The 25,624-nt window shown below is 29.6% G+C and overlaps 2 protein-coding genes across 3 annotated transcripts; both read left to right on the forward strand.

The window, feature by feature from the left end:
* Positions 1–14,515: 14,515 nt before the first annotated feature.
* On the forward strand, positions 14,516–19,020 carry LOC115882408 (ras suppressor protein 1). The gene is made up of 7 exons (XM_030900462.1): positions 14,516–14,768; positions 15,386–15,436; positions 15,539–15,778; positions 15,838–15,920; positions 16,172–16,253; positions 17,794–17,959; positions 18,197–19,020. Exons 1-7 carry the CDS (start codon positions 14,615–14,617, stop codon positions 18,279–18,281), a joined length of 861 nt encoding a protein of 286 aa, XP_030756322.1. The 5' UTR covers positions 14,516–14,614; the 3' UTR covers positions 18,282–19,020.
* Positions 19,021–20,483: 1,463 nt separating this feature from the next.
* Positions 20,484–24,990, forward strand: LOC115882409 (dynein regulatory complex protein 9-like). Of its 2 annotated transcripts, none has more exons than XM_030900463.1 (3): positions 20,484–20,867; positions 23,321–23,598; positions 24,661–24,990. In XM_030900463.1, exons 1-3 carry the CDS (start codon positions 20,487–20,489, stop codon positions 24,818–24,820), a joined length of 819 nt encoding a protein of 272 aa, XP_030756323.1. In that variant the 5' UTR covers positions 20,484–20,486; the 3' UTR covers positions 24,821–24,990. The 2 variants fall into 2 exon arrangements, with proteins under 2 accessions (XP_030756323.1, XP_030756324.1); XM_030900464.1 differs by having other exon boundaries at positions 20,484–20,858; positions 24,661–24,979.
* The last annotated feature ends 634 nt before the right edge of the window (positions 24,991–25,624 follow it).

A 25,624-nucleotide genomic window follows, 5' to 3' on the forward strand; every position in this document is an offset into this window, starting at 1 on the left:
ATTTAAGCGACTTCAGTACAAATGTCTAGAAATAATGTCTATCTATCGGTAATTTTTTTGAAAACCTTTCAGTATTTCCGACAGCAAAAAAGAAAACTATAAAATATAAAAGATTTTCTGTAATGAATGTAGATGTAGAATGTAGAATGTTTAGGAGGTGAGTTAATCACCGTGATCTTACAATATCTATTGTGTGTTCCCCTTTCTTGATTTATAATGAGTTATAACTCATAATACAGTCTCAGAGCTTTAACAAAAACCAGTATCAGAGACGGCTCCACTCTATAATGACACTTGAGAATCGTTTCCTCGGAGACTGCAGCTTCGTAGATCCAGGGGCGGGAAAGTGAAATAGCAAAAGCGGTTCCACCGTTTCCACGAAAATCTCAAATAAAATAGTTCCAGCCCTAGCCACTAGGTGGTAGTGCAATTAACTTTTAGGTTAAGAAGTTGCTACCAGTTATTGCCAGATGGCGTCTAATCAGAATTTTTTTGTAGTTTTCCAACGGCCATTGTCATATTATTGTCAAATTCTCAAAAAATATTGTCGTTGTCATAGTGCCAATCATAATATTATCAAATAAATGATTATCAAAATGTTTTTCAAACTATAATTTGTTATATGTCTTTTAATTAGACAATTCCTTTTGTTTGTGGCCCTAAAAATATAATGTAAGTCTTTTATTTTGCCATCATCTAAGTACCTATTTATATTTACTCCATTTACAAAACTTTGGGCGTATTACGTTGGTCTTGTTTTATTATAATAAACGATGTTTAAATATTTGACTTATAAATAAAAACTTTAAATAATAAATAATATTTCAGATGTTTGGCTATAATTTTATTTAATAATTGTATAAATTATACTGTTAAATCTTATTTTTTACACATCACAACGATACTTGTTATTAGTATTGTTGAATTTGTGTAAAAATAAGATTTAATAATCAAATTTAATTATATATTTTAGAGTAAAATTCAATAAATACGCTCATTTAAAAAGCCCGCGCTTCGATCCATTTAAAACAAGCCCTACATAATAGATGGCGCCACTTCTGTAGGACCATTTTTCAGTATGGCAGAGTCCATTCTTTTTCTAGCTAGGTATATTCTTTGCGTAGTTCTTATTATTGCCGAGCAAAGCATAACGGATGTTATCCGTTTTTCCAATGCCACCGAGTGGTATATTGGTATAAACACTTATCAATCTAATTATATATTATATCATGTAAATGAATAGGACGCGAATCCGTTCCGTTTCCTTTCCGTTCCATATCCTTTCCTTCTATACATTTTTTTGGTGGACGGACTGAAGCGTATCAGAAACAGCGTTGTCGTGTTCTTACATTTGTACCAGCTCTGTTAAAATTTTGCTGATATTTATTTATTCTTTCACCTCTTAATTAAATCTATTACCTTTTTCAAAAGATACAATTTTTTAAAATAAAACTTTCCTAATGATATAAATCGTACAATAAAAAGTATGGAACTGATACGGAATAGAAGCATACATTGAAGGTGCTTCTGTGGATACAGTCAAAAATACGGAACGGATATGGAATGGAAACCGAAGGTATAGTGAGAATCAACCTTTGTAAGTTTATATTATAGGTAAGTATTTGGTTATTTGGTATCCTTTGCAATACAGCTGTAAACAAAATATAAAATAAATATACCACATTCAAAATTTAGTTTGTGATTTTTACACCATAAATTATCTGCAAACGCAAATAATAATTAAATAAAAATATCCCTGATGTATTTATGTTCATGCACGTTTATGTCACGCTTTAAGTACGAACAGATGCTTTTTCATTTTAATGACGAATATCACATGAATCCGCCTTAATTTATTCTAAAACGAAACAGTTTGCAGTTGGACACATTGGTATCTAAATCTAATGGAAAAATGAGCCATTTTTTCTCTTAAACTAAAAATAAAGCTGAAGAAATTCGCCTGCCTTAAATAAAAATTGGTCAGTGACATATATTAATAATTGTAAATATGATGTGGGCAGGTGTTTCTTAGAATTAGCACATTTTAAAATTACAATTTTGTTTAAGAAAGTATTTTGCACGTAAGCAAAACATTAACAGGTTAAAATGTAAAATGTGGTACCTACTTATTTTGAAGCATTTTCTTTTGTTTATGTTTAGGTATATACAGGGTCCGGCAATAGTGCGTCGGGCAGCTGTAGCTCCTAGAATAAAAAACTTGGGAATTTTGTTTAAGTGCAAACCTAAAGTATGTACTAGGATGTATTTCAGGAAAATATTTTAACTTCTATAGGGTGGCTCAAAAAAGTGTGAGTGGATCGGGATGATTTTTTTTTTGAAATGGAACACCCTGTATATTATTGCATTTTTGGCTTCCTTTCAGATCACTTTACATAATCCTAAGACATGAAGTAATTATATTTCGATAATTTCTGAGATATTAATAAATAAATAAAAATTATATATTTTTCAGCCATTCTTAAAAAAAATGATTAATAATACAAGAACTGTCCTGAAATCAAAACTATATTAGAGATTTACTTTAGATAGTCTGTACTTACCTTCCTATAAATATGAAAATCGTAAATCATACAGGATGTTCAAAATTCTACGCTAAACTTTCTAAAATATAAAACAATTTTACTTTGTTTTTTTAAATAGAACAAACACCTTGTGTATTATTTTTTCAGTAGATGGAGAATTAAAAAATTAAAATTTTTTGTATTTAGAGTATTTCAAAAATTTTAACGGTTTCGCAGATATTCCCGGTTTTGTATTTATATGGCATTTTCCACAATAAATTTTTATCAAAGCCACCCAATGATTTTTCTCTCGTATTTTACCATTGAAAGCGCCATATGAAATAATATTGCCTGTATCCGAAAAACTATTAAAAATTTTAAAATACTTTAAATACAAAAAATGTTCATTTTTTAATTCTCCATCAAATAAAAAAATAATATACAGGGTCTTTCATTTAAAAAAATCAAGTAAAATTATTTTATATTTTTGAAAGTTTGGCGTAAAATATTGAACATCCTGTATGATTTACGATTACCATATTTATAGCAAAGTAAGAACAGATCATCTAAAGTAAATATCTAATATAGTTTTGATTTCAGAACAGTTCTTGTATTTTCAATATTTTTTTTAATAATGGTTGAAAAATATATATTTTTGATTTATTTATTAATATCTCTGAAACTATCGACATAGATTTACTCATATCTTAGGATTATGTAAAATGATCTGAAAGGAAGCCAAAAATGCAATAATATACAGGGTGTTCCATTTAAAAAAAATCATCCCGATCCAGTCACACTTTTTTGAGCCACCCTATAGAAGTTAAAATATTTTCCTGAAATTCATCCTGGTACATACTTTAGGTCTGCACTTAAACAAAATTCTCAAGTTTTTTATTCTAGGAGCTACAGATGCCCGACGCACTATTGCCGATTGCCGGACCCTGTATAGAAAAATATACTTTTATGAAATACCAAAAATATCTTAGATAAATAATACCAGGTGCGTCTCAAAAGTGGCCCACCTCCTATGACTTTTTTATTTTTTCAGATAAAAAAACGAGATTTAGTATTTTTACTTTATTCGGTAAAAAATGACACTCATTTTCTCGACATATAATATGCCAACTTTTAATATTTTCCTCTTAAAAAAATCATATTTTAAATTTCAATCTAGAGTGCCATAGAGCTGGGTTAAAAACACTAATTTCTAAGGAGTCTTGGAAAAATATATTTGATATTTAATATGTCTAATGTTTTTCGTGTGTTGTCTCCCCTGGCCGGTTGAAAGTTGCCCATATCGTATTTTTAATCATATCTATTTTTTTTTTCAAATTGAACAAGGTGGCTCATTAGCATATTTGGTAAAAACACTTTTTTACGAATAATTTGGTACCATACACTTGGCATTTCGAGTCAAATTGTCATTATGAACCGCATGTTACAGTTTCAACGATCTTTTTCAATAACTCGCCGTATTTAAAAAAAATGTTAACAAAGATGACGTTTCAGTCAGGATTAAATTATCTTTTAAAGCTATATCACTGCCAAAGCAATACTAAACATATTAACCATCTGAGATACACTTTATACAATAGGATTGCATCAAGACAAGCCCTTAAGACTACCTTTAATTTAGCTAATTTGCCTCGAACTGAGAACTCCATTTACTCAGGATATACTTTCAGGTAACTGTAAAGATATATCTACATTATACAGGGTTGTTCACCACATACGACACGGAGTATTGTAGCTAAACGATTAGATTTTTACAAATTGTAAGTTTTGGGTTCGTTGAAGGACTATTAGAGCTACAATTTAAAAATATTTTTACAAGATACAGAGTGTCCCAAATAAATAAAAAATATCAAAGTTGTATTTTTTTAAATGGAACACCCTGTATATTATTGCATTTTTAGTTTCTACGATTAAAATAAAGGTAAATTTGATTAAGGTTTATTACACTTAAACCTTACCGTTTTTGAAATATTTTCAATTTTGTGAAATTACAGTCAAAATTTTAAGGCTTAATTTCTCCAAGGGTATCAAAGTTTTTAATACTAAATATTTACTGAAGTTTATTTATTGAGCAGTTATTGTGTTTCAATAATAAAAATTATACTACCTTATACAGAGTGTCTAAAATTTTATTTTAAATAATTACTAGCTTTAAACGGCAATAACTTGTTTAATTTAAATGGAACACCCTGTATATTTTATAAGAATCAGATGCACAATTTAATTGTCTATCAAATTGTATTATACCATTTTTTACCTATAGCTTCAAGTTTTCGTAGAAAATGCATTTTCTTGTAATTTTAAATTAATTTATCAATATACCCATGGAATACTGACATTTTAGATTATTTTTAAAGATGTACCAAATTTTTAAAGAGTACAGATACTAATATTGTCGATATAGTTTGTTTATTTTATTAAGAAATAAAAAAAACTGTTTAAATATTTGTTAAAGAGGACCAATTAATATGATTCCAGTATTCAAACTACACTAATTTACTGTTTGCGTTGATTAATAATAATTGCTCCAAAAACTAAAAAACTGAATTTTTTAGGTGTATTATACAGTGTGGTAAAAAGTAACACCTTAAAAATGATATTTCCTATTTTGACAAATGCTTATTTGTAACAACAGAGACATTATTTTTTATAACTTATTATTATATTGATTTCTGATTCAAATCCACATTTATTTAGAAATATATATTCACGAACATAATTAAGTATGTAATTAATTAGTATTTGGGTGGAAATAATGGTGGTATATTTAATTAATGGTATATTCTTTTATGAAGATTTAAATAGTTTTCTTTTTGCCTACAAATGGGCTAGTAATATTATCATTTTGTTAAAAACGATAATATTACTAGCCTGTACATTTTGTACATTTGTTGCTTTAAAAACAATCTAAAATGTCAATATTCCATGGGTATATTGATAAATGAGGTCTAAATTATAAGAAAATGCATTTTTTACGAAAACTTGAAGGGATAGGTAAAAAGTGGTATAATACAATTTGATAGACGATTAAATTATGCATCTGATTCTCCTAGAATATACAGGGCGTTCCATTTAAATTAAACAAGTTATTGCCGTTTAGAGCTAGTAATTATTTAAAATAAAATTTTAGACACTCTGTATAAGGTAGTATAATTTTTATTATTGAAACACAATAACTGATCAATAAAGAAACTTCAGTAAATATTTAGTATTAAAAACTTTGATACCCTTGGAGAAATGAAGCCTTAAAATTTTTGCTGCAATTTCACGAAATTGAAAATATTTCAAAAACGGTAAGGTTTAAGTGTGACAAACCTGAATAAAATATACCTTTATTTCAATCGTAGAATCTAAAAATAGAATAATATACAGAGTGTTCCATTTAAAAAAATACAACTATAGCATTTTTTATTTATTTGGGACACTCTGTATCTTGTAAAATTATTTCTAAATTGTAGCTCTAATAGTCCTTCAATGAACCCAAAACTTAAAATTTGTAAAAATCTAATCGTTTAGCTACAATACTCCGTGTCGTATGTGGTGAACAACCCTGTAGAAATTGTTATAAGTTGTACTTTTTAGATTCAACAATGGATTGGTAACAAGTTAGATCCTTTACAATATGGATGGAAAAAAGGTCAAAAATCCAATCTGACACCTATTTAATCAACAGAGGATGTGGCGCCTCCTGACTTACTAAAATTAATTTTTTGCAATTGCAAAGAGTGAGTGCTCTAAAAATTGCTTTTGTAGAAGACTGGGTCTTAAATATTCTTCAAAGTGTGGTCAGTGCTACGGAATCAGATGCACAAACTTTTGTAGTTTAGTTGAGGCCGAAAATGACGTTCAGGATGACGTCATAGCAGATTTTATTTAACAACTTTAATTTAATAATAATTTTTTTAACAATAATTTTATTTAATAAATAATATCCAAACGTTATTTTTAACTATTTTAATGCTTAAATTTATACTTGGTTTATCTATATTAATACTATACTGTTAACGCAAAAATTATAGCTGATTAGCTAAAAAAACTGGAAAATTTATAAAACGTATAGTAAAAAATTGCTCTATCTCTATTACTATTTATTTTAGAGAAAAAATGATTGAAGGTATAATATTCTAAATTTAATTCTGTACAAAAAATATATCTTTAGTTTTTTCGAAAAAGGTTATGCAAACGGAGATATTTGAAAAAAAAACGAAAAAATCCAAATGACGGCGGTTTTTTTCAAACTTTCCCCACTGGGACCGAATGGGACTTTTGAGGAGTTAAATAGGAGATCATTATCTACACATTCCCGTTGAGATCGGTTGGTTACTAATTTTTTCCACCTTTACATATAATACTCGGCTACGTTTACTGGCCCTATACAAACGTTTATTTACAATTTACAATTTAATGTCTTGAAGTTTTTGTTTTGTTTACAATTTGTAAAGTTTCTTTATTTTTTAAGTTTCATTGAGGTAAAACTATGCAAAAATTAATTGTAATTTATTTAAGAGAATCACCCTGTATATTCACGTCTAGAAATACTTGTCAAATTGTACATGAATAAGCAATTTCTTTGATTTCATACTACGCGATTTTCTGCAAATATGTTGATTTGCAGTATTTTTATGAAATGTTCAATTCGCATTTTTATGTAAAACTAATCGTTTACATAGAAATAATGTGTGATTTCTTTACATAAGCCTGTAATAGCTACCAATTATGTAGACAGTGGTATAATTTACATATATGCTTAACATGCCGGTTAATTGTGTAGTGATTTTAATAATTTAATAAAGAGAAGATTCAAAATTTATAACAGGTGTTCATAAAAATTCTATATGTTTTTATATAGGCGCATTCTTCATACTCTTCAATATCCATTGGCGTAACTACAGAGGGGACGGAAGTGCCGGGCCCACCCCTGTATTGCTAGGCACCCTCCAGAGAAATCTAATGTAGTAAAAATGAATAAATCGATGTAGTAAAAAAGATTAACCTAACTAACCTTGATTGCTGATCTTTTTCACTTTGTTCAAACATTTTTAGTACGTTTGTGGAATTTTTATATGCAATACCAATTGCAGCTATTAAAATGAACTCGTTTTTTTAAATTACATTTAACTATTTTACAGATTGTTTTAATCTTCAAGAAATTAAGAGCACATACAATAATATCTTAAAAAAACATAAATCATTTTTAAATAATTGCTGTAATTTCTTGTTACGCCCTGTATGTCACAGGCATTAATAAGCGTGTGGTGTCATGAGATTGATCATCATATATGGCAATTTTCTATTTTATTTCTGGTATTTATAGGTATGAATGTGTTAGAACAAACAGAGATTTGTCATTTATACTTATTAAACTCGCTTGACAACCTACACACAAATATAAAAATTAAATAATAAATCAAAAAATTACATAATTAATAAAATATAATTAAAAAATATACAGAGTTGCCCGGTGTTCCGGAAAAAATCCATACTTTAAAGTTTCAGACAAATAATAGTTACTGTACAAAACGGAGATATACAAACCAAATAATATGTGATACGATGTTACATAAATAAGTTTATTACGAAGATCATATGTGATAATTAGATATTCATTATAATATTTTAGTAAAAATTATAAATATGTATATTTTTTGCCACACTTTTTTATGTAAGGATTTAGTTCTTTTTCCACCCTCTTCATTCACTCACCCTGTATATTAACAGGGTGATATACCAGTCCAAAATAACCGACTTATTTTACTTTGAAAATTTCCAAAAAAAATGATATTTTGCTAAAATTTTCTGAACCACTGCATCTTTTCTTGGTTTTCTTTCTTGTAAATTTAACCTACTACCTATGTTGCCATATTATCAAGAAATTATGTTTTTAACTAATCATCATTGTGTTTTTGGGGTCGAAATATACTACGCCTAAAAATATTTGCACTTATTTAAGATTCACCCTGTATAATATTTATTCGATTCTGTATCAATTAGTTCAACAATCTTGTGGAATTGAAAAACGATAAACATAACCTTTCACAAGTTAGTATTTTGGAGAGTTAGTGTGCCCGTATAGTGTATCTGGATTATACAGATAATATTATCATCTAAGAATAAAAAAATAATAATACATTTTTTTATTTGTATATTTTATAGGTATTTATGTAATTCCTAAATGTTTTTAGCGAGAATATGAGTGTTTATCTATTTAATCCTCTTTTTTGGATCTTATATAGTTCTTGAAACTATGCCACTGACATTGTCAAAATTTGAAAAAAGAATATTTTAATCTAATATCTGTGTCGACCTATAAATAAACAAACGATTTGTTTACATTAAACGATTTGTTACCTATGTACTAGAGTGTATTTCAGGAAAATATTTTTTATATTATAACTTTTACAGGGTGGCTCAAAAAAGTGTGAGTGGATCGGGATGATTTTTTTTAAAATGTAATGCCCTGTATATTATTGCATATTTGGCTGTCTTTCTGATCACTTTACATAATCCTAAGATATGAGTAAATCTATTTCAATAGTTTCAGAAATATTAATAAATAAACAAAAAAATATATTTTTTTAACCTTTCTTAAAAAAATATTAAAATACAAGAACTGTACTGAAATCAAAACTATATTAGGTACTTACTTTAGAGGGTCTGTACTTACTTTGTACCTGATGGACACATCGACTTCGAAAATTTATCGATAAATGTTTTTGTTATAGTTTGACTTGGATAATTTAAATATTTTTAGGTATGATTAACCATATTCCATAACAAATTTGTGCCCTCAATCCCAGTATCACACTTCTTCAGCTATTGGTAAACTCCTGATGGACACATGCCATCAACTTCAAAAATTTATCGATAACCATATTCCATAACAAATTTGTGCCCTCAATCCCAGTATCACACTTCTTCAGCTATTGGTAAACTCCTGATGGACACATGCCGTCAACTTCAAAAATTTATCGATAAATAATTTTGTTACAGTTTAACTATGATAATTTAAATAGTTTTCAGTATAAATAATTGTATTTCATAAGAAAATTATCCTCTCCACCTCAGTATCATACTTCTTCAGCTGTTGGTAAGCTCCTGATGGACACATGCCATCAACTTCAAAAATTTATCGATAAATCATTTTGTTACAGTTTAACTATGATAATTTAAATAGTTTTCAGTATAAATAATTGTATTTCATAAGAAAATTATCCTCTCCACCTCAGTATCACACTTCTTCAGCTATTGGTAAGCTCCTGATGGACACATGCCATCGACTTCGAAAATTTATCGATAAATGTTTTTGTTATAGTTTGACTTGGATAATTTAAATATTTTTAGGTATGATTAACCATATTCCATAACAAATTTGTGCCCTCAATCCCAGTATCACACTTCTTCAGCTATTGGTAAACTCCTGATGGACACATGCCATCAACTTCAAAAATTTATCGATAAATAATTTTGTTGCAGTTTAACTATGATAATTTAAATAGTTTTCAGTATAAATAATTGTATTTCATAAGAAAATTATCCTCTCCACCTCAGTATCACACTTCTTCAGCTATTGGTAAGCTCCTGATGGACACATGCTATCGACTTCGAAAATTTATCGATAAATGTGTTCGTTACAGTTTGACTTGGATAATTTAAATATTTTTAAGTATTATTAACCATATTCCATAAGAGATTTATGCCCTCAATCCCAGTATCACACTTCTTCAGCTACTGGTAAACTCCTGATGGACACATGCCATCAACTTCAAAAATTTATGGATAAATAATTTTGTTACAGTTTAGCTATGATAATTTAAATAGTTTTCAGTATAAATAATTGTATTTCATAAGAAAATTATCCTCTCCACCTCAGTATCACACTTCTTCAGCTATTGGTAAGCTCCTGATGGACACATGCCATCAACTTCAAAAATTTATCGATAAATAATTTTGTTACAGTTTAACTATGATAATTTAAATAGTTTTCAGTATAAATAATTGTATTTCATAAGAAAATTATCCTCTCCACCTCAGTATCACACTTCTTCAGCTATTGGTAAGCTCCTGATGGACACATGCCATCAACTTCAAAAATTTATCGATAAATAATTTTGCTACAGTTTAACTATAATAATTTAAATAGTTTTCAGTATAAATAATTGTATTTCATAAGAAAATTATCCTCTCCGCCTCAGTATCACACTTCTTCAGCTATTGGTAAGCTCCTGATGGACACATGCCATCGACTTCGAAAATTTATCGATAAATGTTTTCGTTACAGTTTGACTTGGATAAATTAAATATTTTTAAGTATTATTAACCATATTCCATAAGAGATTTATGCCCTCAATCCCAGTATCATACTTCTTCAGCTACTGGTAAACTCCTGATGGACACATGCCATCAACTTCAAAAATTTATCGATAAATAATTTTGTTACAGTTTAACTATAATAATTTAAATAGTTTTTAGTATAAATAATTGTATTTCATAAGAAACATATCCTCTCCACCTCAGTATCACACTTCTTCAGCTATTGGTAAGCTCCCGATGGACACATGCTATCGAGTTCGAAAATTTATCGATAAATGTTTTCGTTACAGTTTAACTTGGATAATTTAAATATTTTTAAGTATTATTAACCATATTCCATAAGAGATTTATGCCCTCAATCCCAGTATCACACTTCTTCAGCTACTGGTAAACTCCTGATGGACACATGCCATCAACTTCAAAAATTTATCGATAAATAATTTTGTTACAGTTTAACTATGATAATTTAAATAGTTTTCAGTATAAATAATTGTATTTCATAAGAAAATTATCCCCTCCACCTCAGTATCACACTTCTTCAGGCTACTGGTAAACTCCTGATGGACACATGCCATCAACTTCAAAAATTTATCGATAAATAATTTTGTTACAGTTTAACTATGATAATTTAAATAGTTTTTAGTATAAATAATTGTATTTCATAAGAAAATTATCCTCTCCGCCTCAGTATCACACTTCTTCAGCTATTGGTAAGCTCCTGATGGACACATGCCATCGACTTCGAAAATGTATCGCTAAATGTTTTTGTTATAGTTTGACTTGGACAATTTAAATATTTTTAAGTATGATTAACCATATTCCATAAGAAATTTATGCCCTCAATCCCAGTATCACACTTCTTCAGCTATTGGTAAACTCCTGATGGACACATATGCCATCAACTTCAAAAATTTATCGATAAATAATTTTGTTACAGTTTAACTATGATAATTTAAATAGTTTTCCTCCACCTCAGTATCACACTTCTTCAGCTATTGTTAAGCTCCTTTGTACTGTGCATAAATATCGGAATCTGAAATCATACAGGGTGTTCAAAATTCTAAACAAACTTTCTTAAATATAAAATAATTTTTCTTCATTTTTTTAAATGAAACACCCTGTATATGATTTATTTAATAGAAGGAGAATTAAAAAATGAACATTTTTTGTATTTAGAGTACTTCAAAATTTTTGCAGATATTTGTGGTTTTATATTTCATATGGCATTTTCCACAGTAAATTTTTATCAAAGCCACCCAATGATTTTTTTCTTGTATTTTACCGTTGAAAGAGCCATATGAAATAATACCGCGAGTATCTGCGAAACCGTTAAAATTTTTGAAATACTCTAAATACAAAAAAAGTTAATTTTTTAATTCTGCATCTAAGAAAAAAATAATCTACTATCTAAAAATTATTTTATATTTTAGAAAGTTTAGCGTAGAATTTTGAACACCCTGTATAATTTAAGATTCCGATATTTATAGCAAAGTAAGTACAAACTATCTAAAGTAAATACCTAATATAGTTTTGATTTCAGGATAGTTCTTGTATTTTTAATATTTTTTTTAGAAAGACTGTATTATCAAAAAATATATTTGTTTTATTTATTTATTAATATCTCTGAAACTGTATTTGTAAAGCGATCAGAAACGAAGCCAAAAATGCAATAATATACAGGGTGTTATACCCTGTAGAAGTTAAAATATTTTCTTGAAATACACTCGAGTACATACATTAAGGTTTGCATTAAAACAAAATTCCCAAGTTTTTTATTCTAGGAGCTACAGATGCCCGACGCACCATTGCCGGACCCTGTATATGGTTAGTCTATTATCTAGGTATACAAGTCTGTATATGTTTATAGCAAAGACACTTAAATCTATGATTTATAGTCAAATATGCTTTTATTTTACTTTAATAGAATATCGCAGGCTACTTAAATTGTCTGTCATAAAATAATTGATCAAATGTGAAGAAAAGGTATCTATTAATTAACTGAAATATTAGTGGGATTCAAGTCTATCAAATAAGGATATATGCGTAGGATAGAAGTTACTTTACATATATTAAATAAAATCCAAACCAATTTCAGTTGTATCATTTGCATTTTTACCTCAAACCTTGATAACTTTACTTTCGAAATAACTATTTTATAGGTACGTTCTGAGTCGATTTCACAACAGCTTAAACAAAATAAATTTTTCAGAAATTTACAGAAAACAAACTTTTTTGGCACATATCCAGATATTACAATACGACCAATGAAAACCTGTTCTCGAGTGAGAAACCAAACAATTTACTTCTTAGGAATGTTTTGATACCAGTAAAGTATCGATATCTAGTAATTTGATGTATCGAAAAAAAGTATTAATAATTACCTACCTACTTGTATCGAAAAATGCTTTATAAAAATAAAAATATATTTTTATAAAACATATCAATTATTATACATAAAAATTTGAACCGAGTTTACACAAATATAATAGGTTAACAGTGTTTGTTTTTGTCTATTGTATCTATATTTAATTTTTTATCTGTATATTTAATGAAACTTTTTAAATTATTGTATTTTCATTATGTCATTGGTTTAGTTGTCTTGGTAATTGACTTGACACATTGATAAAGTGACTTGAATTCAGAGCTGCAAGCTCACATAAAACTTAAGTCTTTTGTTGATTTAAGTCATTTGATTTTAAGTCACTTTTCAAAAGCTGACTTTAGACTTAAAATTTAAGTCTTTTTCAAAATGATTTCTGATTTAAATCTTTATTCCAAAATAGAAAAATATTTAAATCGTTAAAAAGATTTAAGTGTTTTTATAAAAGATAGGAATTTTACTACCGGTTATCGGAGGAACAGTTCTCACAAAAAATATGTCAAACCATCTTCGCCCACATATAGAAAAAATGGGAGTATTCTCTCTAGTTGCAAATACGTTACAGCAATTACAGGAAATGCTGAACACATATACCTGGGCATAGGAGACTTTGGGCCTTAAACTGAACATCGATAAAACTAATATAATGTGCTCTCCCTCGAAAAATCATAACAGCGCTATAAAAATCGGAGAAGAACTATTGGAATATGTATCGGAATTTAATTACCTCGGCAGTTTGATTTCGGAAATGGCAAATATCGACTCTGAAATCCAGCACAGAATCAGCAGCCTCTCAAGAGCATTCTGGAAATTAAAAGACAGGGTTTTCTACAATCATGACTTGAGCACAAAAAATAAAATTTTTATATAAAATGAAAATAAAAGTTTCCGCACAGTTTTTTTTGTGTTTTTATAATTGGAAAAATATCTAAAATTTAATACAAACATTGATATAAATGTAACAGATTTCGGCTATTCTAAAGTCCGGAAATATATTTATATATTTCGTTATTCTTTATATAACATTCCGTCATTTTTTATATAACAGATTTCGGCTATACGAAAGTTCACCCCATTTTAATTTTGGAAATGACTTAAGCTTAAGACTTAAGTTTTTTGACTGACTTGTTGCAGAACTGCTGATGAATTTATCTTATTAATCAAAACTATTTATTTGGTCTCGAAATAAAGTATCGATAATTTACACTGTTTATTCGAACAGAACCATTCCTATTCGTCCTTAGGAAATCGAAAAAAGCGCTCATTCGAAACCGGTCCGCCGACGACGGCCGCATCTAGTCCGCTTTGGCCGTCCGCACTGACGCGCATAACGTTTGAATTTTGAAAAACGCCCGCGAACTGACAATTGCCGCCCTCTGCCGTCATGGAAACCGCGCCTTCTTCAGTGTCGTGTCTGCCGCACACCGCGAAAATGTCGAAGGCGAAAAAAGTGCTGGAAGAGGCCCGGGAAATCAGGAATCCCGAGCTGGATTTGTTCGATAAGGGCGTGTCGACGTTCGAGGAGATGCCCGGACTTCGTAAGTACCCAGTTGTTGCAAGACGTTACCTTGTTTTTGCCTAATTTGGTATGTTGTTTGCGATCAAGGTCGGGATTTTCGATTACATTTTACCGCTCTGGGTATAATTTAATGTTATGCAACCAGATATACATGTTCGCGCATTTTAACTAGGGATGAGCGGTTATGTTTTGAATTTAAAAATCTCGTCAAATATTTATTCAAAACATCGAAAAAACAACTTCACTATCTTCCAAGTCCATATTTTCAATTGTTTCAACTTAAGGTAATACCCAACTTAAATATCTAATAAATTTAATATTTTAATATGGCTGACGACTTCCGGTTGATCAGTGGCGTTCAATTTTTTTTAACTGGATTCAATTAATTAAAATATTATTTTAATCGTTTGAAAATTTATATCTTTTAAATCCTGCTAAATTTCATTTCCTGGGTAGCAAAAAATTTATATTAATTTTAAAAATAAATTAAATTAGAAGAAGAACCGCATCGATGCATCGCATGAACGAACCGCATCAAATTCCCTATGCATGCATGGACGCATGGACAAAGCATATCGATGCATCAGCGCATAGAGAGTATAAGATGATATTAAAATCATTTTTTTTTGTTTTCAGTAAATATGACAAATGTAACCAGATTGACTCTGAGTCACAACAGAATAAGATGTAAGTATCACACATTTTACTCAAGATATCCTGCAGGTTTCAAAACAGGACAATTTTCTGCATATTTATGATGATATCTATATTTACCTGTCTTTATTTCAGCTATACCACCTGGATTGGCAAACTTAACCAACTTGGAAATTCTAAATTTGGCTAATAACCAAATACAAGAACTACCCTTATCTCTATCTTCTATGCCAAAATTGAGGATTCTAAATCTATCAATAAACAGGCTAGATACTTTACCAAGAGGTTTTGGTGCTTTTCCAGTTCTGGAGATACTGGATCTCACTTATAATAACTTGAAAGAAGATTCGTTACCAGGAAATTTCTTCATGATGCGTAAGATATCTTAAAATTAATATCTAAAAGTATCTTAGAGTAATATTAATTGTTTTTAGAAACTCTAAGAGCTCTCTACTTGGGAGACAATGATTTTGAGAAACTACCTCCAGAAATTAAGAACCTGAAGAATCTTGAAATTGTAAGTATTAGTTTATTTAAAAATAGTATATCAGATATGAAGATATTGCAGTACTTCATTTTTCGTTAAACATTGCTTTATTTTGTTTGAAAGTTGAAGACAGTATGCTATGATTTTTTCCTAACAAATATTAAAGGTGATGATGTGAATATTTCTAGTCTAGTACTTAGAGCAACGTTCAAGTAGAAAATATATTAAAATATGATTTATTTGTAGTATTTTCAAGAAAGTAATGTTAATCTTATTTTCAGTTGGGTCTTCGCGAAAACGACCTTATTGAACTACCTAAAGAAATTGGGGAGCTTAGTAGGCTTAGAGAGTTGCATGTACAAGGTTAGTATTAATAATGTTTTGGGTTCCTTGAGTCCTTATTGTCATCAATAATGTGATAAACAAACCTCGCCCAACTTTGAACGCATTTCGATTTATTTCCAGTTGTCTTGACCTACTTCGGTTTGCCTCGACCTACTTTCGATTCTTAAAAGCGCCTGAAAACTACTCGTCAGGAGGGCGAGGGGGGATTTTTTTGCGTTTTTTGTTGCCTCGTTCAATTTTGTTTTATTTTGAGCTATTTCCAAAACGTGGCGGTATCTGTACCGGAGGCAAAGGATTTTTTTTTCATAAATCTCAGTGAAATAAGTAAACCTAGACGTTTCTAAAATAGCTGTTATTACGATAATATTTCGTTAATTACATCTCGTTTTATGTTATATTGATATATATTCCACAGAATTAATATTTGAACACGCGGTTATTATATGTATAGTAGATATTTAGGAACAAAACTTTTCACTTAAACTGCATAATAAATTAAACTGCATAAATAATTACAATATTTTTATGATTTAATTTTATTATAATTAATTAGTATATAAAATTGTATATGATATGTTTGTTTACCGCCTTAATTGATTAATTTAACAGTAGTATTGCTTGATGAGTAATACTGGTAACATTATCAATATTTATCTGCTTGTGAAAATTATTAATTGACCCGATGTCAACAAAAGTATGATCCACGCACATCATTTTTTAAAAGCAATGTTCTTTTATTGTTCTTAAGACAAATCTGCAAACGATACTTTTATTAGCACTCAGGATGGTTTGATATAAATCCATTCAACCAATATTTATTACTAAAACTAGAAAAACAAAACCAAATTTGTACACTAAACTTTACTACAGACAACTGTATAAATGTTACTTTACCATAACCAGAAATAATAAATATTTAGACGATTTTTTAAGTAATTTTGTGTATATTTTGTTCATGAGGAATGCCGTGGATTATAAGCCGATAAAGAGTAGACAGCTAGACTGTTTTTATGTCAGTTTTTCCATGTTTACTAATTTTTCTGACGCCTGTTTACTTACAGTACGTCTGCTGGATCTGTGTCTATGAAAGGAATGCGGACAAAAAACATTTAAATAAACAGCAATATATTTTATACGTCGATTTGACGAGTACGTCACCGAAAATCGCTCCGCCCACTCATTTTATTGGCTACTTGCAAATTTGTTGAATTTTTATTGATGGGACGCCTCGTCTAATTTTTTACGAGAAACATCGAGAGAATATCGTTTCCCCTCTCACGGATACCCCGTAGCTACAGAACGGACAGACGTACTGTAGTTAATCTGGGTTAACAATAAAACACAAACAACTAATCACGGCGGGTCTCGGTCAATTTCAGGAAATGTGTGAATTAATTTTTTACCACGGGCTTATATTTATCGTACTATTTTCAGAAATGTTTTGCGAAATATTTCCAGAAATATTGTGTAAAATATTCCGGGGATAGTGTAGCGGCTGTTTAAAACGGCTGTTATGGTACTCTATTCATCTAGGAACTTTACCTTTTTCCATTTTTAGGCAACCGTCTAACCATTTTACCGCCAGAACTGGGCAACTTGGACATGGCTTCCAATAAAGCTGAATTCAGATTCGAAGGTAACGTTTGGGTACCGCCAATACTGGATCAACTCAATTTGGGAATCAGCCATTTACAAGACTATTTGAGGAGCGAAGCATACAGAATGTAAGTATACTTTTTTGATGTTTATTTTTTCATCTCCTGAATTTTTTAGCTCTTATTTATTTACATCCTTTATACAGAACAGAATTGATTTAGAAATATAAAAAAATAATTCAAGTTCCCTATTTTGAATATTCTATGTATGGTGCAACCATACATAGAATATTACATATCCATCTATAGAATATATGATTTTGAAAGGCTGATAAAGATTTCCTATTTTTTTGTTTATATTTTCAGAACTTACAATCGATATTTAACCAACAAACCGCCTGTACCGCCACCCTGTGTTGACAAAGCAAAGAAAATTTCTCGACTTCGATAGAAGTTATAAATATTGATTTATTTAAAGTACTATCATGTATTTTTGGTGCTATAACACTGCCTTTTTATCAGTTTAACATATATCTATAAGAAAAAAATGTATTTAAAATCTTAAATATTTGTTGCCATAATAAATGTTTAGATCTAATATAAATAATGTTAAGTTTAAAAAAATAGTTTATAGTTATATAGGGTATCCCAGAAATAAGTGCAAGTATTTGAACTTGTAGTATAGTTCAACCCCAGAAACACGCCTATGAGGTTTTTTCGCGAAAAAAAATGTTTGGAAAATCGGAATTTTTTGGATTTTTTTTTTATTTTTTAGTCAAAAACATAATTTCTTGATAATAGGGCAACATAGGTAGTCGATTAAATTTACAAGAAAGGAAAACCAGAAAAGATTTTTTTTTAAGAAGAAATTTTTAAAGTAAAATAACTCCGTTATTTTGGACTTATTTGAAAAACGATAAAGAGAAAATATGTTTCTTTTATCAGGATCTACCACCCCTTAAAATGCTTGCACTTATTTCTGGGACACCCTGTATTATAATATACTAAAAGACAACATTTACATGCTAATATAAATTATGTATGTTAATAATAATTCTTGTGTTCTTCCTATAATTTGTGCCTTACAATATTTTATAAGCTATGTATTTATATTTTTTAAGCTTTAAACTAAAATTTTGTTATTGCTCTAGTGTTAATTTACTTAATAAATATATTATTATGACTAAATATTTAAATGTATTTCTATGACTTTTTGAAACTGTTATTATTCAACATTTTATTACATTACAATATATCAAATTTACTCTTTTCTAACTTCTTTAAAAAATTAAGAAACTAAAAATTTAACTTATCTAGAACTGTTGAAAAGGTTTGTGTCGCCATTTATATATTTCATATTGATATATGCTGCCTATTTTTAACAATTTTTCTATTAGTTCTTCAATATTCAAGAAAAAATACACATGACGCTATAAGCCTGCCTATTTTCGTGACGTCACAAATTGTGTTGAATTAGCCATTGAAAAAAATTAAAAAATTACATTACTTACTTAAAAATATAATTTAATCAAAAGAAATTGACACATTTTTTTTTTGAATAAAAGTACATTAAACTCTATATTCTAGTGAATCTTTGATTGTAAATTGGCTAAATATAATCGAGTCTAACACGTTGGTTTTTAAACTTTTTTTTTTGAAAATTTCACACCTCTACTTTTCAACCAATAACATGCTTTAATGTTGACTAGTTACCATGGCAACTGAAAAAATTTCCGGAAATTTTTTCGAGGCGCCACGAAACTTTAGTGGAAATTTTTTGACAGTTGAAAAGGTAAACATAAGATCTACAATCATAATGTGAATGAACTACAATGTCTATATATTGAAATATTACCCATTTGAGTTTTAGCAATACCTTGGCCAACTTAACAAATTGAAATTATTTTAAAATGTCATGTTGGATTAATATTTTTTTTTCAAATTTAGGTGTGAAATTTTCTTACCGAATACCACGCAAGCTTAAATTATTCCTGGAAATTTTCTTTCGGGCACGAATATTTTAGGAAAATTATCCCTCGTCTTCGACTCGGGATAATTTTCAAAATATTCGTGCCCTCAAAAAAATTTCCGAAAATAATTTAAGCTCTTGTGATATTATAAGTGAAAATTCGGTTTTTAACACATTCATTCTTTTTTTCTTAAAAAATACACAGGGTGTCTTAAATAAGTGCAAATATTTTTAGGGGTCGAAAGTGCCGTATTATTAAGATACATATGTGTTTCAACTAAAAGAAAATGTGTTTAAACTAAAAATTTAAGCGAAAAAAAATAAAAATTTGGAATTTTTCGAAAAAAACTTTCAAATTTTTAGTTAAAACACATATTATATTGATAATATGGCAACATTATAAGGTAGTGGATTAATTTACAAGCAAGACAATCCAGAAAATATCCAGTGGTTCTCAAAATTTAAACAAAAAATCTTTTTTTTTTTAATTTTAAAAGTAAAATAACTCGGTTATTTTGATCTTTTTTGGAAAAACGGTAAAGAGAAAATATGTTTCTTTTATCGATATCTACCAGTTCTGTGAAAATATTTGCACTTATTTAAGACTCACCCTGTATAACTCGGTTATTTTCATCTATAGCTTAAAAAAAGATGTGCAAACGTCTTGTCCCAATAAGACATTTAAAAATGCCTTGTCACATAGAATGCGCTACGTGTCACAAAAAGTTCTTCAAAATTTCGAAAATGTCACAAACCAATTTCGTCCGAAATTCCATGTCTAAAAATCAAACAGTTGAAAAAAAGAAATCTGTGAAATCTCAAGACGCCGATAAATTGCTATTTGAAAAAGAGCAATTGGAACAGGAAAATCAGGCTTTAAGAAAAGAAATTGTTTTATTGAACACAAAAAATATGGATTTGGTCAAACGTTCCGCATATACAGAAAGAAAATTTGTTGAAGATTTCGCTAATTTACAAGAACAAGTCAAACTGAACGAGAAGCAGCTGATAGAGAGCAGCAAGAAGTGTCTAGAACAGCAAAAATCCTATGCCGAAGAGGTAAATTTGGTAATTACTGGAATCATTAATAATAACGACTGGAATCATTAATTAAGTAGAATTGGTAAAATATGCTGCCGATATATCTTGATCCGGCTTCTGTTCATTTTTTAATCAATCTAATTGAAAAATGAAATAAAAAACTTTTTAGCGCCGCAGGTTCATTCCCCGGAAATTTCTTGATCGTTTTGCAATGTTGCACCGGCTACGTCACCCATATTCTGCATTTTTGTGTGAAGTTTTCTACACATTAACAACTACGAAAATTAATTTTAAGTTGGTATACAGGGTGTCAAAAAATAGAGTATCTAACTTCGGTGGATGATTCTACAGATAAAAATTAAACAAAAGGTTTCTATGAATGCAGAAAAAAAATCGTGGATGTTTAGGAAGGCTTGAAAGGAAACAATGTTTTTGCGACGTTTCGCGACTTTATTGTCGCTTCTTCAGGCACTATAGGAGAAGCAGTTTTTTTAAAAAATATAAAAATAAAATTAACTGGCCACTTACCCAAAAAATATATTAATCCATATTATGCCTACAAACATTCATGGCGATTCCAACCGCCAACACTAAGACACATACAGACGAATCGAACAGAAACTTAACGGGTATTTCTTTAAAGCTCTCTTACTTTTTCCGTCGCGATTGTGTGTATTTTTTTTTCCTTGTGCAGAGTTATTGTTATGGCAATATTGTCAGTATTGATATTGCCACATTGAAGTTTTGTGGTTGTTTTATCTACACCTGTTAATTATTTTTGTTTATACATAATATATACCTACTTGTGTACTCAATGTATTATTTATTTTAGTTTTAATTCGATTTTAACTAAACGCATTTTTTTGCTTCTTTTATGTTTTATGTTTTTTTAATTTTTAATATTTTTTTAGTCTTTTATCTTTTATTTGTTGACAAATAATTTAAATTTAATTTTAATTATTATCAGGCCCACTTTATGATTCCATTTGTTTGTTTATGGCGATGCCGAACGGCCTGCACATATAGGGAATTGACTAGGGCTCTTAAGAGCACCAGAGACACGGGGAAAGAAATTAATGATAAACGAAACAAAAAATCAATCCTTTTTTTGGTACCGAAATTAATTCAACTGGTGTCAGTACGACACAAACCGAGCATCGGTGTATATCGAGCCAAAAAAATACCCGTTAAGTTTCTGTTCGATTCGTCTGTATGTGTCTTAGTGTTGGCGGTTGGAATCGCCATGAATGTTTGTAGGCATAATATGGATTAATATATGTTTTGGGTAAGTGGCCAGTTAATTTTATTTTGATATTTTTTAAAAAAGCTGCATCTCCTATAGTGCCTGAAGAAGCGACAATAAAGTCGCGAAACGTCCCAAAAACATTGTTTCCTTTCAAGCCTTCCCAAACACCCACGATTTTTTTTTCTGCGTACTAACTACTGGGAACTAATAATAATCATAGTTTCTATGAATGTATGTCCCAAAATGCTTCCCGAAGAAGTTACAGCTCTCAAAAGGGAGCTCCCCTTAAGAGAGGAGTTAATCACTGCGACCTTACAGGTGTTAAAACTCATCATACAGTCTCAGAGCTTTAACAAAAGCCAGTATCTGAGACGGCTTCACAGAGGCCAGCTCCCCATCCTCAACATCAGCCGTACCAAAGTTCATGGCACGAACGGTCGTCGTCTCAGTGATAAGGTGTTTTGGCGTTTCCCCATTTTCCCCACAGAATCTGCATTCGCCGTTGTTCCTCAGCTTCAGCCTACTGAGGTGTTCGTTGAGGAGACAGTGTCCTGTTAGAAACTCCGTGACAATCCGAAGATTGTTTTTACTTAAATCAAGGAAAATCTTTGATTTTTCTCGGTCGTAAAAGTTCTGAGGAACTTTTTTCGAGTTTCTTAGACCGTTGGAGAACCTCTCATTCCAGGTTACGGATGAAGTCTTCCAGGTTCCTCGGTTCCGCCTTTAGTTGATTTTCGCTTGGAAAACAGAACTGTTCTGGTCCAGTTAGTGGATTGTTCGCTCCTTTTCTAGCTAGATTATTTGCTTTTTCATTGCCTTCTATCCCTCGGTGAGCGGGTACCCAAAGTAGGAGGACTTTATTTTCTTTGCCTAATTTGTTCAGCTTCTCTAGGCATTCTTTGACCAACTTCGAATTGATGGTTACTAAGTTGATGGCGTTTAGTGCTGCTTGACTATCGGATAAGATGATTTTTATCCTTATAGATACAGTAATTTCAACAAATGAGTTTTTAGTCCATGTGGCAACCCAGCGAGTCGAATAAGCTGAATTGTGTCATAATGCCGGCGGTCCTCAAAATGTGAGCATGATTTTTTTAAATTTTCAAAGTTAAATAACTGGAATGTTTTTAATTTATTTTAAAAATGGTAACTAGAAAATATATGTTTCTTTTATCCAGATCGACCATCCCTTAAAATACTTGAACTTATTTAAGAAAACCCCTCGTATTCGCAGGTTAAAAAGTTACGACAGGAAAACGATACTTTAAAAAAGCTGCACAAAAAAGACGAATTAAGCATTCTACAAAGAATCGGCTGCTTGGAGAACGAAATCGAGCAGCTGAAGCTGGAGAATGAAACTTTGAAAGCGCAGAACGAAGACAATGCGGAAAAAACAACGAAATACAAGATGAAACTGAAGCACGCTGTGAAAATCGTTAACGAACTCAATCAGTTGGTTTTACAGGGTTGTCACAAGCCGGAAATAATGTATGGTGTGGTTCAAACTGATAAGTAAGTCTAGTATATTAACGATACGATAAAACACCTTTTATATCATATCGTTAATTGAAGAAATCGTGATATACAGTAATAATATACAGGGTGAGTGAACATAAAATGAAAAGTTTATTTTCTCATTTGTTTTGAGATGGTGTTTGAAGATTTGTTTTGAGGTGTCCCAGAAATAAGCGCAACTATTTTAAGGGATGGTAGATCTTGCTAAAAGAAACATATTTTCTCTTTGACGTTTTTCAAATAAGTCCAAATTAACGGAGTTATTTTACTTTGAAAATTTACAAAAAAAATATTTTTACTAAAATTTTCAGAACCAATGGATCTTTTCCGGATTTTCTTTCTTGTAAATTTAATCTACTACCTATGTTGCCATATTATCAAGAAATTATGTTTTTTAACTAAAAACTAAAAAAATTCCAAAGATTTTTTCAAAAATTTCCGAATTTTCAATTTTTTTCGCGAAGAAAACCTCATAGGCGTGTTTCTGAGGTTGTTTTTTATACACCCAGTTAAAATACTTATTTCTGGGACACCCTGTATATATAATTACAATTACCAATTTCTTGATAGAATATAATTGAAAAATTCTCTTAATTTTTTTGTACTTATTTACTTACACACCCTGCATATTATATGTGTATAATCTTAAAATTATTAGACCATGATATTATTTTAAAGACAGTGTTGCCAAAAGGCGACTTTTATATTAAAATTTTATAACTCTAAAAAACCAGGATATAGATACATAAGAGATAATGATATATTTAGATTTGTCTTAAAAATATATAATTAATTTTAATTGTACAAAACTCTTGTAGTAGGTACTTTTTATAAAATCAAAAAATTCCTTGTAATCATTAATAGAAAATTCTAATATACGATAGCAAACCTATTATGTTTATCTATGTTCTACAACTTTAGTAACCCTTAAGATAATGAAAATCTTATATTTTTAAAGTACTTTTTAGAGTTGATACTATTTAGGTACTTCGGTACTAGATCTGAAAATCCTTTGATTATACATATCTTCTAAACCCAATTTATATTGTTATCTTTTAGTGACAAAAGAACCATATTGGAGTCTGCCCAATGTGGAGATACCAAGAATAAAGAATTTGTTAATTCGGATGAATTACTTCTATCTGACATATTTTTTAAACCGAAATCTTTTGGCGGAAGTGAATTAGAGTTGTTCAACGGAAAGTCAAGATCTTCATAAAGCTTTGTTACACCGAAAATATATGCATTCAAGTATTATAAATGTTTTATTCAGATACTCAGTGACTTACAAATACCAGACAGAAACTCCGAAGTATACTTGTTTATATATTCAAGAGTTTTGAGACTTTAAATTGTTAATGAAATTTAGGTCAGACTATTTAGAACATCCTGTATAGATTAAGATATTTCTTATATAAGTGCAATTATATCAACTGGTAGTATATTTCATATTAAAGCAAAGCGATGATTATTTTTTTGTGAAAATAATCTTGAAAATATTATATTTTTGAGAACTTTTTAGAGCTGCAGGTTTATCTAAAATTTGAAAAAATCTGAAAGGGTTTGCCACGTTGCCACTTCATAAATTACCTAGATTTTGTCTACATTCCTAGCCTCAATAACCCACACTAAAAACGAATTGAGTTAAAAAATAGCTTCTGATGGCTGAAAAGTAATATCAAAATTGGGGGGGTTTCTGGTAAAAAAAATCTAATAAGCTGATGAATACAACAAAAACTGATGGTGAAAAGTGCACACCCATAGACTTACAATTTTATTTTAAGTCTATGTGCACACCTATACAGGGTGTCCCAGAAATAAGTGCAAATATTTTAACTGGTAGTATAGTTCAACCCCAGAAATGAGGTTTTTTTCGCGATAACATTTTTTTGAAAATTCGGAATTTTTTGAAAAATTTTTTGGAATTTTTTTTAATTTTTAGTTAAAAACACAATTTCTTGATAATATGGCAACATAGGTATTAGATTAAATTTACAAAAAAGAAAATCCAGAAAAGATCTAG

This window comes from Sitophilus oryzae, unplaced genomic scaffold (assembly GCF_002938485.1).
Source record: "Sitophilus oryzae breed Bouriz unplaced genomic scaffold, Soryzae_2.0 scaffold_177_pilon_pilon, whole genome shotgun sequence".
NCBI classification, from domain to species: domain Eukaryota; kingdom Metazoa; phylum Arthropoda; class Insecta; order Coleoptera; family Curculionidae; genus Sitophilus; species Sitophilus oryzae.